The 12,597-nt window shown below is 52.0% G+C and overlaps 1 protein-coding gene across 1 annotated transcript in view; it reads right to left on the bottom strand.

Moving 5' to 3' along the window:
- Positions 1–12,597, bottom strand: part of LOC102455681 (disintegrin and metalloproteinase domain-containing protein 18) — a 30,893-nt gene that overhangs the window by 17,574 nt on the left and 722 nt on the right. Inside the window, exons 2-7 of the mRNA XM_089773735.1 lie at positions 12,541–12,573; positions 6,796–6,857; positions 5,848–5,926; positions 4,319–4,395; positions 3,999–4,176; positions 2,791–2,856 (exon numbers count right to left, since the gene is read on the bottom strand). Of these exons, the coding sequence (XP_089629861.1) occupies positions 2,791–2,856; positions 3,999–4,176; positions 4,319–4,395; positions 5,848–5,926; positions 6,796–6,857; positions 12,541–12,573 (495 nt within the window). The remainder of the gene's footprint in view (positions 1–2,790; positions 2,857–3,998; positions 4,177–4,318; positions 4,396–5,847; positions 5,927–6,795; positions 6,858–12,540; positions 12,574–12,597) is intronic.

A 12,597-nucleotide genomic window follows, 5' to 3' on the forward strand; every position in this document is an offset into this window, starting at 1 on the left:
CTCCATGTCATAGACTCCCGCCTGCACCTAACTCATTCGGTAGAATGGAGAAAGCAGCCATCGGAAGAGCATACAAATGGCCATAAAGAGTTAGGGTTCATCTAGCCCAGTGCTCTGCATTTCAGCAGTGGCCAGTGCCACGTACTTCAGAAGGACTCGAAAGATAGGGCAATTCATGGAGTGATCCATTCCCTGCCATCCAGGCCCAGCTGCTGGCATTCAGGGGTTTGTGGACATCCGGAGCATGGGGCTGTGTGTCTGACAATCTGGGCCAACTGATGGACCTCCCTTCCAGGAACTTATCTAATTCTCCCTTCCAGGAACCCAGCTCCCCACCCTCTGCTCCAAACGCCCACCTGGCTCTGGCGGCCCCAATATTGTGCTTAACAATAGTTTCAGCCACTTTGCTAAGTTATTGCTGTTATTTTGTGCATCTTTTGCTAGAATCTGAAGAGCAACTTTTTCGCCCTGCCTAATTATAGTGTGACACTTGACTTGCCATCGTTCAGGTTCTGTTCTACTTTCCTCAGTCGGATTTGACTTCTGGTTTTTGAAAATGTCTTTTTGGCTATTAACTGCTTGTTTGTTGACAGATTGAGCCTGGTGCCCAAATCCAGCTAGTTAAAGGGGGCTGGGCTACTCCTTGGCCAATAAAAGGGCTGAAATTGGCTGAGCCCGGCAGTGGAGGCGCTGGGGCTCAGAGAAGCAGCCATGCAGCTCCTGCGCCACGAAAGGCCAGACCCAGTGTTGGGAGGCCCAGAGAAGAAGGCAGGAGTTAGTGACCTGGCTGCTTTCCCTTGGAAGATTCACTTCCGGAGCTGAGGTGCTAGAGCCTCTGGGGGGTGGCCTTGAAGCCTGAGGCCTGGATGGAGTTAGGACTACAGACAGTCTCCAACTTACGCGGATCCGATTTACGAACGGGGCTTTTCTCGCCCCGGAGCTCACGGGCGGCGGGTCGCCACCCGTGTCCTCCGGGGCGAGAAAAGCTTCTCCCGGTCTCCCTGGTCTGCTGGGGGGGTCCAGCAAAGCCGCTGGACCCTCCCCCCCACAGCAGACCAGGGACACCCAAGCAAAGCCGCCGCCTGCGCAGCTTTGCTCGTTTGCCCAGGAGCAAAGCCGCCCAGGCGGCGGGACCCCCACTGCCTGGGCGGCTTTGCTCCTGTCCCCCTGGTCTGCTGGGGGGGTCCAGCAAAGCCGCTGGACCCCCCCCCCAGAAGACCAGGGACACCCAAGCAGGCGGCGGCTTTGCTCGGGTGTCCCTGGTCTGCTGGGGGGGTCCAGCGGCTTTGCTGAACGCCCCCAGCAGACCAGGGAGACAGGAGCAAAGCCACACGGGCGGCGGGGTCCCTCCGCCTGTGCGGCTTTGCTCGGGTCTCCCTGGTCTCCTGGGGGGGAGGGGGTGCAGCTAGTGCGCTTCCCCCCCCCCCCAGCAGACCAGGCTTTTGTTGCGGGACGCCTCGGGTAGAGCAGCTGGGGTGCTGCTGGGTTGGTCCTGTGGGAACCTACCGGGCAGCGCCCCAGCTGTTCTGTCCCAGGCTCCAGATTCAGCAGCTGTTGAAACTGATCAGGCTGATTCCAGGAAGCTGGGGGCAGAGCAACTCTGCTTCCTGTAGTCAGCCCCTGGTCAGTTTCAGTGGCAGCAGCTGAATCTGGAGCCAGTTCCAACTTACATACAAATTCAACTTAAGAACAAACCTATCGTCCCTATCTTGTACGTAACCCGGGGACTGCCTGTATTTTGTTTGTTGGATGACCCCTTTTATGAAACAAATCCCCTTGAAAAGCCTGGGCCTGGCAGTGCACGCTTTCAAGGGGGAGAGGCAATGGCCCTGGGGATGTGGCATTCTTTGCCCCTCACATGGATTTTTTCTTAGAGGCTGATGTGCTGTGTACACCCAATTACAGTGCTCCATGCTCTGGGGGAGAAACACCAAAGAAACCCACTGCAGTAGCACCTCACTGCAAACAGGGGACGTTCACGATAGCACTCGCAGCATGGAGGGCAGCACTCAGTGTCTGGCATTGTGGCCAGGCCAGTGATAAACACAGCTGATCGTGAGCCAGGCAAGGGTTAAGGAATTCCTATGCCACAATCCGTCCTTATGCCCTGCGCCCATGGGGCTGCTGCTGCTCAGGTGAGACACAAGCCCTTAGAAGAGAGGAACTCCACGCAGCTGCAGGGGCACTCAGAGCAAGCAGGCCCTGGCTCTGGCACCCAGACTTGGGGACCAGCCTGTGTCACTAACTGACCCAGAGCCTGCGAAAGGTGCGTGACTAAGCCCTCTGAGAAAGGAGACAGATTGGGCTGATTATCCTTTGTAGAACTCCCTTCTCAGCCCCAGGATTAAGCCCTGACCTTGACTTGCCCTGAGGCCTGGGAACGAAGCTGCCCGACAGACTGCTTCCCTCTCCCTTGCACAAGGAAGGGGGCAGGTCAGTATATGGGGGCTTGCTTTATATCCCGAGAGGGGTGGACTCACTAACGGCAGGCTGTACCCACACCCAGGGCTGGGCTGCCCAGAGAAGAAGGCAGGAGTTCAGTGAGCTGGCTGCTCTCCCTTGGAACATTCACTTCAGACAGGAGTACGCATTCATTTGTGAATATGACATAGGGTTAATCAAAATGGTTCACACATCAATGGGGGTATAAGAGTAACCCCAGATGCCCTTTGTAATGCATATATGTTGCTGCAAAGACAGAGAGGTAGTTTTAGAGCTGGAATCCGATTGTGTAATACAAATTAAGAGCAAACTGTAGGACAATAGAAATGAGTGATAGCTCAGACTTACCAGAGCCTTGTCCAAAATAACATACATTTCTAGATATCTGGAGTGTCTGATGAAACTCTGTTGTGACTTAAAGCAAATAGTACATTAAGGAATTACTTCTGCATTATACCTGGGATGCTCATTACTAGCAGTGTGAATAGACACAGAGAGCAGAGGTCACAAACAAGATGCAGAATGCCCAAGCTTCATTAGTGCAATTCAGAAACGACTAAATCAATCGGTGGGAAAAGCCCTGATGAGACAAAGCTCTGTTGTTCCCTGATGGCCTGGCTGAAACTCTTCTCATAACCAGTTGTGTAGGGGAGAGTCCTGTGCAGATACAAAATTGGTACCCACTTCTGCAACGAGCCACAGATGGATATCTGCACCCACACCTGCAGCTGTGATACCTGCAGCTATAAAGAGGATATCCATGGATTTGCCAGGCTCTAGTATAGGGGTACTGATAATGAAAAGTGAAAGTGGGAGGTAGACACTGTCTACATATGGATGGCCACTTACACTCACAACTGACAGAGAGAACTGACGATTTCCAGGTGCCCGGAGCTATGTCAGGTGCTGAACGGTAGTGTGAGGCTCCATGGAGGAGATTTAGGAGTGTAAACCTCAGCCCAATTTGTGAGGCCTCAGCTATGCTGTCTCCACTGTGATTTTTGAGGGTGTGTGCCTAAAGCCCTCCCCATTAGGAGAATATCCCCGTTAGCAGTAAAACATCAATGGGCAAGATGGTGACACAGGACATCAAGATCTCTCAAACCAGTTGAGGGCACTTGATCACATTCCCACAAGCATGCAAGAACCACAGCTTCCCAGCCACATTCTTTCCTAATAAAGTAATGGCTTCTACTAGCCATGTCGCATCCCCATGTCTCCATCCATGGCCAGGAAAGTAATGTGTGTTGTCACAATGCCCAATCAAAAGAGGTAAAATATTGTTCATACCCCAGCTGAGTTGCTCAGTGTCTGAATATCAGACATATGGAATAAACCAAAATTACCACAATGTAGTGACTTTGCCCTGTCTTTCAGACTTAACACCAAGGGACAAATTCAGTAATATCCACACAACCCCACAAGCTTTGATGGGGATGTGCAAGTGGAACTAAGAAAAGAATCTGGTTCCAAATATTTCGTAATTTTAGAGTAGATCAGATACTAACATATTAAACGTTATCTTAGCAAAGCAAAGCAAATCAACCAGCACTCACTTTTATTCCTGTATCCAGCTTGCGTGCCATCCCTTCACTCCATATAACAGAATCGTTTTCTACAAAAAGCAGGCTCTCTGTGTTTTCATTCCATATCTGATAAACTAGATGCTGAAATCCAGGTGTGGAGTCCAAAGGCTCAATTCCATAGCTGACATTCTTTAACTGCAATATCCCTCTGAAAAAGCCACAACTGTGTGAAACTAGAACATGGTTTGAGTTGAAACCACAATCAGTCAGAAAGGCAACAGAGACTGTAAATGCAAAAAAACTTTTAGAACTATTTAACTTCTGTATTTCAATAACAGCGATGCCATTACCTAAGTCCAGAACAGGTGCTGAGTGTCACCGCTGAATCTGGAAAACCTGCAACATAGCCTTTGTAGAAACAATCACGCTAGAAAAAATAATGAAAGAAAAATGGCTTACTTATCAGTAAGAGCAGTTCACTACCCACGAGCTGGAAGTCATTTCAGAACTGAAATGCTGAGGCAGTGCATAGCCATAATGAATCATGCCCTCAGTCTGATTTGAAAGGGCATGCTCCCATGGATGGATTAAAGGACACTGACTGCAGTCTGCACACGTGAGAAGATAGGAGAGAACTGGAAAACTCCAAAGACCAACTTTTCACTGTTGTACCTCTCTCAGGCAAAATTAACCTTTTGCGGGCCCCACTGCCCGAACTGGGGTCCTGCCTCCCACTTGGCCCATTCTCTGCCCCAAGGCCTCGCTCCTGCTCAGTCTCTTCTCCCAGGGCCCCACCTGCTGCTCACGAGAGGAGCAGACAGATCTGGAGTGGGGACAAAGAGGAGCAAGTGGTGACTGGGGACTCAGATCAGGAGGCTGAGGGGGGTGGAGCACAGACAAAGTGAGGGGCTGGAGCACAGGGCCTCTTCTCAGTGTGGCTGGGTGCCATGGCGCCGCTGTAATCCCAGTACTGCTCCTCCACAAAGCTGCACAGTCTGGAGACTACTATCTATCTATCTATCTCAGGCACTTCTATGGTCTCCATTACCAGGGTATCTGAGCACCTCCATGGCACTCATGTAAGGTTACCACATGCCCCCATCTCGCAGGGACGGTCCCAATATTCGGGCTTTGTCTTATATTGGCATCTATCATCCCCCGCCCCATCTCGATTTTTCACTTCCTGTCTGGCCTGCCTACATTCATATAAGGTAAGGAAGTTCTATGGGGAAGTGAAACAGAGACACAGTAACATTGTCCAAAGCTACACAGGAAGCCTGGGGGAGGAGGGGAGTAATTTCAATCTAGGTCTGTCAACTCCGAGGCTAGGGCCTTAATCATTGGACCATCCTTCCTTTCCAATACTCCAGTGCTATATCTATAATGAAATGCTCAGGGTTGTAAGAAATCCGTATTTCTTTTACATCTGTTTTTCTTTTGATTTTACAAGCAACTCTGATCTTCACAGTTAAATTATGCTACTGATTTTATGCATTTCAAAAATGTTCAGCATTGGCGTAAATCCACTCCAACTAACTTTAATGGGAACCAAGTCAAATCGACGCTAACAGCTTCAGAAAACCCCTATGTAAAGCTCTGTTACAGTGCTTTTACCTCAGATACTTTCTTGATAAGGCAGTTAATCCAGTTCTACATTTAAATATTATAATTTGTACTTACAAATATCCATTAGAGTTACTATCTTTGACTGAAAAGTTTATGCCAGGACTAGCAATAAGAAAAGCCTTAAGAACATTCCAACAGGAAAGTCATCTTAATATTTTTAAAATATAAGTTAAATTCCCAGACAGTATTTCTAACAGTAATTGATTTTATTTTGAAAAAGCTAAGCCTGCAAAATACTGTAAATAAATCTTACCTTAATATGTGGGAAATCAGATTGAACAGCCCCATCTCGGCTGTAAGTATACACCCTGAAAGTACTGGGTAAAAATACTCTATTAAAAAGAAAAAAGTTTGAATTCCAAAACAAGTAGCATACACTCCTGAAAATGAAAAGCGCGCACACACTTATTTCAACATGCTGCAAAGACATTTCCACCCTTGTTTCTTGATTCACAATTTAATGTTTTATGGTTTCTTTCTGACTAGAAAACTGTTGAGTGAGATTAGCTGAGGTGACAGTAGTGAGCAGGCTTCAAGATACACAGCTACAAACCCTCTGCAGGATCCAGGTTCTTTTGCAGTGTAATCTCAGACTCCTGTTTCAGGTCTTGAAATGCAAGAACACAGGGATCTATAAAAGTACTTTCTCTTCAAGAATCTTAGATACACCATTTATCAGTGCTTAATACGGTACTAAGAATAACAGACTAAGGCTCTGTCTAGACTGCAGAGCTTTTCCCAGATACTGGAGGTATCCCGGAAAAACTCTGCCACATCCAGGGAACACGTCGGCCTTTTTTGGAATAGTTTCCGAAAAAGCAGGCATGTTCTTTCAGCATCCCTGAATTCCTCATTTTATGAGGAATAAGGGATGTTCTAAAAGAGGAGATTTTTCAGACATTTGACCCCGTCTACATGGGGCCAAATGTCGGAAAAGCCTCTTCCGAAAACACAAACGGAAAAAGATACGCAATTTTGTATCTTTCCCTCCCTCCCAAAAAACGGCAGTGTAGACATAGCCTAAAGCAATAAATTGGAGAAGTCTGGACTCTTGGAGACAACAAATAACAACCAAAGATTGGAAAACAAGAGGAAGTGAAAAACGAGTCATCCAGTACCTGACAGGATTTATTAGAAACATTTATTATAACTGATCACACGATCCTCAGCCAAAGGGTGAGGAACAAAGTTAGTCACTTACTGTTGCTTCAGGTGAAGAGTGTATGACCTCTCTTCTATTGTAATGATGTAGGACACCTGTTCCTAAAGCACCCAGAATGATAGAGAATTTACTAACAGTTTTTTAAATAGTTCAGTAATTCTACTAAACAGGAACATACGTGCTCGCTGAAGAAGTACACTGCAAGTATTTCTCAAGAGAATGGGCAGAGATTAAAATATTCCAAATCAGGAATTGGCCCCTCTCAACTTCTAACAAAACATATTGTTTGTACCCTTCCAAAGTCCTGTGCCATACAGAGTGACTCGATCTTTGATTTCTTAAACTGAATCATAAATTCCTTTTAAAAGAAGTTCCTTGTCTATAACCAACCACAGCTAAGGAGCAGGAGAAACTGTGAAAAGTGAAAACAGTATAACAATTCAAAATATATAGTTACAATCAATAAACGATGTGAAATCCTGTTCCAATTACCACAGGGGACAAAATCATCTATCAATGTACAATGCTATATAATTTACAGGAATATTTTATGTGGCAATATAATTTCTATGCAAAGTGCAACGCTATGAAGTTATTTTCACAGGAGCCAAATAATTATACTGAAGGAGCAAATGGAACAAACTCATGGGGGTTCGTTAAATCATGATGTTCAGCTATCATAAAACATTTAACTACAATCATTGATCAAAATTATTATAATTTAAAAGACAAGTAACACTACGTGCAAATTATTTACGTAATGATTGCCATAATGCTTCAGAGCAGTTGCAGTCTAATCTAGTATCCTTTCTCCAGCAATAGCCTGTACCAGATATGTCAAAGGCAGGTACAAGAAGTATAGAGGGCCATTATAGAATAATCTGCTCATAAATGTATTTCAACCCGCCCCTGCACCCTTGGTTAGCTTTTGGATTATACCCTGAATAAGGAGTGTTTATATCCCTTATAAAAACTGTTGACCAATAAAACGTTTATTTTCTTTTAGCAGTCACAAATACGTTACTTTCCATTTCCACTGAATATGTCAATGTTCTTACTCTTACTTTACACATCTCATCAAAATACCGTCTCTTGTTCATCTTTTTAACTGAACTCGCCTAATCTCAGAGATACATTTCCCCATGTGTCTAATTGTGTCGAATTGTTTTGTTGCTCAAATCTAGACCTCTTCTATTTCTGTAACATTTTTCAGAGACAAGCTATCGAGAATGGAATATGATACAGGTGAGAGTCTGGTATCAATTTGTGTGATCAGATATTATTTTCAGTGTTATTTCTCTTCCAATATTTACATACATTTTTGACTGGTGCTGCATTCTGGGCAAATGACTTCAGTGAGATTTTCGTAGTGAACCAGGAGGATCTTTCTCCAGGGACATTACATTAATTTAAAACACCACAACACTTTCATTGAGCATTACTTTGCATGTGACAAGACTATATTTCAAGGCCATAGCTTTAAGATTTTGGAATCTCAGACTTTTTTAAAAAATGTTGTACAAAAGATTTGCAGTTCCCCTTTAAATCGAGAAGTTTAAATGCTCAAGGACTTTGCCACATGGAGTTCAATATGTCAAGACGGTTGACTGTCCAATATTTCATGATGTTGCACAGAAATAATAAAAGCTACAAATTTGGGCATGGCAGATTTTTCAGTTGTACCTTCAGCATAAGCAAAATTATTATATTCTAGTTCATCATTTTGAATGATTAATTTTCTTAATTATACTCAGTAGTACCAGGTTTCCATTTTGATTTGATGGCATTGACCATGGAACCATGATCTGCAGAAATGATCGTTGAGAACCTGGAGAAGAAAATAATCTTCACCAACTGTATTACTCTAGGGGAGGGGGTCGTTCCCCGTGGGGGGAGTGATGCCATGGAAGGGGTCTCTCTTGGGGCCAGTTATATGAGCAGGTCTCTCCCTGGCGGGGGACAGTGATATAAAGTGGGTCTCTTGTGGCAGGGGTGCAGTGACATGGGGGGTCTTTTTTGGGGGCAGGCCAGTGAACAGGGTCTCTCCCCGGGCAGGGAGCAGTGACATGGGGGGGTCTCTTTGGGGGGCAGGCCAGTGAACAGGGTCTCTCCCCGGGCAGGGAGCAGTGACATGGGGGGGTCTCTTTGGGGGGGCAGGCCAGTGAACAGGGTCTCTCCCCAGGCGGGGAGCAGTGACATGGGGGGTCTCTTTGGGGGGCAGGCCAGTGAACAGGGTCTCTCCCCGGGCAGGGAGCAGTGACATGGGGGGGTCTCTTTGGGGGGCAGGCCAGTGAACAGGGTCTCTCCCCAGGCGGGGAGCAGTGACATGGGGGGTCTTTTTGGGGGGCAGGCCAGTGAACAGGGTCTCTCCCCGGGCAGGGAGCAGTGACATGGGGGGGTCTCTTTGGGGGGGCAGGCCAGTGAACAGGGTCTCTCCCCAGGCGGGGAGCAGTGACATGGGGGGGTCTTTTTGGGGGGCAGGCCAGTGAACAGGGTATCTCCCCGGGCAGGGAGCAGTGACATGGGGGGCTCTCTTTGGGGGGCAGGCCAGTGAACAGGGTCTCTCCCCAGGCGGGGAGCTGTGAGGGAGGGTCTCTTTGGGGGCAGGCCAGTGAACAGGGTCTCCCCAGACGGGGGGCAGTGAGGGGGGGTCTCTTTGGAGAGCAGGCCAGTGAATGGGGTCTCCCCAGACGGGGGGCAGTGAGGGGGGTTTCTTGGGGGGGGCAGGGAGGGAGGTCTCTTCCCGGCAGACCAGCAGTGGGGGGGGGAATCAGTGCCGGGGGGGGAGGGACAGTGGGGGGGATCAGTGGGGGGTCAGTGCGGGGGAGGGATCAGTGTCCCGGGGGAGGGGGGGGTCAGTGTCCCGGGGGAGGGGGTCAGTGGGGGGGCAGTGCCCCGGGGCGGGGCAGTGGGGGGGGTCAGTGCCCCAGGGAGGTCAGTGCCCCGGGGGGGGGGGGGTCAGTGCGGGGGGAGCAGTGGGGGGGGGTCAGTGTCCCGGGGGGGTCAGTGGGGGGGGCAGTGCCCCGGGGGGAGGGGTCAGTGCGGGGGGGGGGTCAGTGCCCCGGGGGGGGTCAGTGGGGAGGGGTCAGTGCCCCGGGAGGGGGTCAGTGGGAAGGGGTCAGTGCGGGGGGGGGCAGTGTCCCGGGGGGGTCAGTGGGGAGGGGTCAGTGCCCCGGGGGGGGGGTCAGTGCCCCGCGAGGGGGTCAGTGCCCCGGGAGGGGGTCAGTGTGGGGGGGTCAGTGCCCCGGGGGAGAGGTCAGTGCGGGGGGGTCAGTGTCCCGGGGGGGGGGGCAGTGCGGGGGGTCAGTGCCCCGGGGGGGGGGGTCAGTGCGGGGGGCTCAGTGCCCCGGGAGGGGGTCAGTGGGGAGGGGTCAGTGCCCCGGGAGGGGGGGTCAGTGCGGGGGGGGCAGTGCCCCGGGGGAGAGGTCAGTGCGGGGGGGATCAGTGTCCCGGGGGGGGGGGTCAGTGCCCCGGGAGGGGGTCAGTGGGGGGGGGCAGTGCCCCGGGAGGGGGTCATGCGGGGGGGTCACTGTCCCGGGGGGGGGCAGTGCGGGGGAGGGGTCAGTGCCCCGGGCGGGGGGGTCAGTGTGGGGGGGTCAGTGCCCCGGGGGAGAGGTCAGTGCGGGGGGATCAGTGTCCCGGGGGGGGTCAGTGCGGGGGGGGTCAGTGTCCCGGGGGGGGTCAGTGCGGGGGGGGTCAGTGCCCCGGGGGAGAGGTCAGTGCGGGGGGATGAGTGCCCGGGGGGGGCAGTGCAGGGGGTCAGTGTCCCGGGAGGGGGCAGTGCGAGGGGTCAGTGCCCCGGGCGGGGGTCAGTGCGGGGGGGGTCAGTGCCCCGGGGGGGGTCAGTGCCCCGGGGGGGGGTCAGTGTCCCGGGAGGGGGCAGTGCGAGGGGTCAGTGCCCCGGGGGGGGTCAGTGGGGAGGGGTCAGTGCCCCGGGGGGGGGGTCAGTGGGGAGGGGTCAGTGTCCCGGGAGGGGGCAGTGCGGGGGTCAGTGCCCCGGGGGGGGTCAGTGCGGGGGGGTCAGTGCCCCGGGGGGGGGTCAGTGCGGGGGGTCAGTGTCCCGGGGGAGAGGTCAGTGCGGGGGGTCAGTGTCCCGGGGGAGAGGTCAGTGCGGGGGGGTCAGTGCCCCGGGAGGGGGTCAGTGGGGAGGGGTCAGTGCCCCGGGAGGGGGTCAGTGGGGGGGGTCAGTGTCCCGGGGGAGAGGTCAGTGCGGGGGGGGTCAGTGTCCCGGGGTGGGGGTCAGTGCGGGGGGCAGTGCCCCGGGGGAGGGGTCAGTGTGGGGGGGGTCAGTGCCCCGGGGGGGGGGTGCAGTGCGGGGGGTCAGTGTCCCGGGGGAGAGGTCAGTGCGGGGGGGTCAGTGCCCCGGGGGGGGTCAGTGGGGAGGGGTCAGTGCCCCGGGAGGGGGTCAGTGGGGGGGGGCAGTGCCCCGGGGGAGAGGTCAGTGCGGGGGGGGTCAGTGTCCCGGGGGAGAGGTCAGTGCGGGGGGGTCAGTGCCCCGGGGGGGGGTCAGTGTCCCGGGGGGGGTCAGTGCCCCGGGGGGGGGGCAGTGCCCGGGGGGGTCAGTGCGGGGGGGCTCACCCAGCGCGGGGAGCAGGCGGGCCAGCAGCAGCGCCAGGACGGGCCCCATGGCGCGGGGCAGGCGGCGCCGGTTGGAGCCGGGAACGGCCCCGGGGCTCGAGCCGGGGGGGGCCCGCGCGCTGCAGCCAAGCCCCCCCCCCCGGGACGCGCGGACTCCAGAGCTCGCGGGCGGGAATCTCCGTTTATTGGCCCGGACGCGGTACAAGCCCCGCCCCGCGCCGCCTCGCGCCGCCTCCTCCTCGGGCTCCGCCGCCGCCTCGCTCCGCTACGCGCTGCGGGAGAAGGGGACACGAGTTACAGCTACTCCAAAGGGCGCTAGGCAAACCCAGAGCCCGAATTCGCTCTAGACCAGAGTCAAGGACTCAGCACAAGAGTTCAGGGACCAGATACTTTAATTTTGCAGATGACTGAGGGGTGAAGATTTTGGGCAGCTTTTTAATCAGTTTAGCAGAGGAAATGGGCTGTATCTTGCAGAAAATTAGTTTATCCAGGAGTACCATCAAATTCAGCAGTTGTTGCATAGCTTGGTAAGTGGCTGTATTCCTACTGCACAATGAGTAGACAATATTTTGAAAAATAAACCTGCGAGTATTGAAACAACACCATTTCTGACCTGCTTTCACACATGTGGCTACATCTAGACTGGCATGATTTTCCGCAAATGCTTTTAACGGAAAAGTTTTTCATTAAAAGCATTTGCGGAAAAGAGCATCTAGATTGGCACGGATGCTTTTCCGCAAAAGCACTTTTTGCGGAAAAGCATCCGTGCCAATCTAGATGCGCTTTTGCGCAAAAAAGCCCCAATCGCCATTTTCGCAATCGGGGCTTTTTTGCACAAAACAAAACTGAGCTGTCTACACTGGCCCTTTTGTGCAAAAGCTTTGCGCAAAAGGACTTTTGCCCGAACAGGAGCAGCATAGTATTTCCGCAAGAAGCACTGATTTCTTACATGAGATCGTCAGTGTTCTTGTGGAAATTCAAGCGGCCAGTGTAGACAGCTGGCAAGTTTTTCCGCAAAAGCAGGTGCTTTTGCGGAAAAACTTGCCAGTCTAGACACAGCCACCGAGTCTTTTATCCTCATTACTGAACTGTGCCTAACATAATAGGTCCCAATCCTGAATAGGGCCTTGGAGTACTTCCATAAAACAAATAAATAAAATATAAATGGTAAAATGAGAGCACTCATGTTACCTATTTGAAACTCACCTTTGATTGTCCGACAGGCTCAAGTCTTCTGATCTAGATTTAGATTTTTAAAAAATG

This window comes from Pelodiscus sinensis, chromosome 28 (assembly GCF_052426305.1).
Source record: "Pelodiscus sinensis isolate ZL-2025 chromosome 28, ASM5242630v1, whole genome shotgun sequence".
Taxonomy (NCBI): Eukaryota; Metazoa; Chordata; order Testudines; family Trionychidae; genus Pelodiscus; species Pelodiscus sinensis.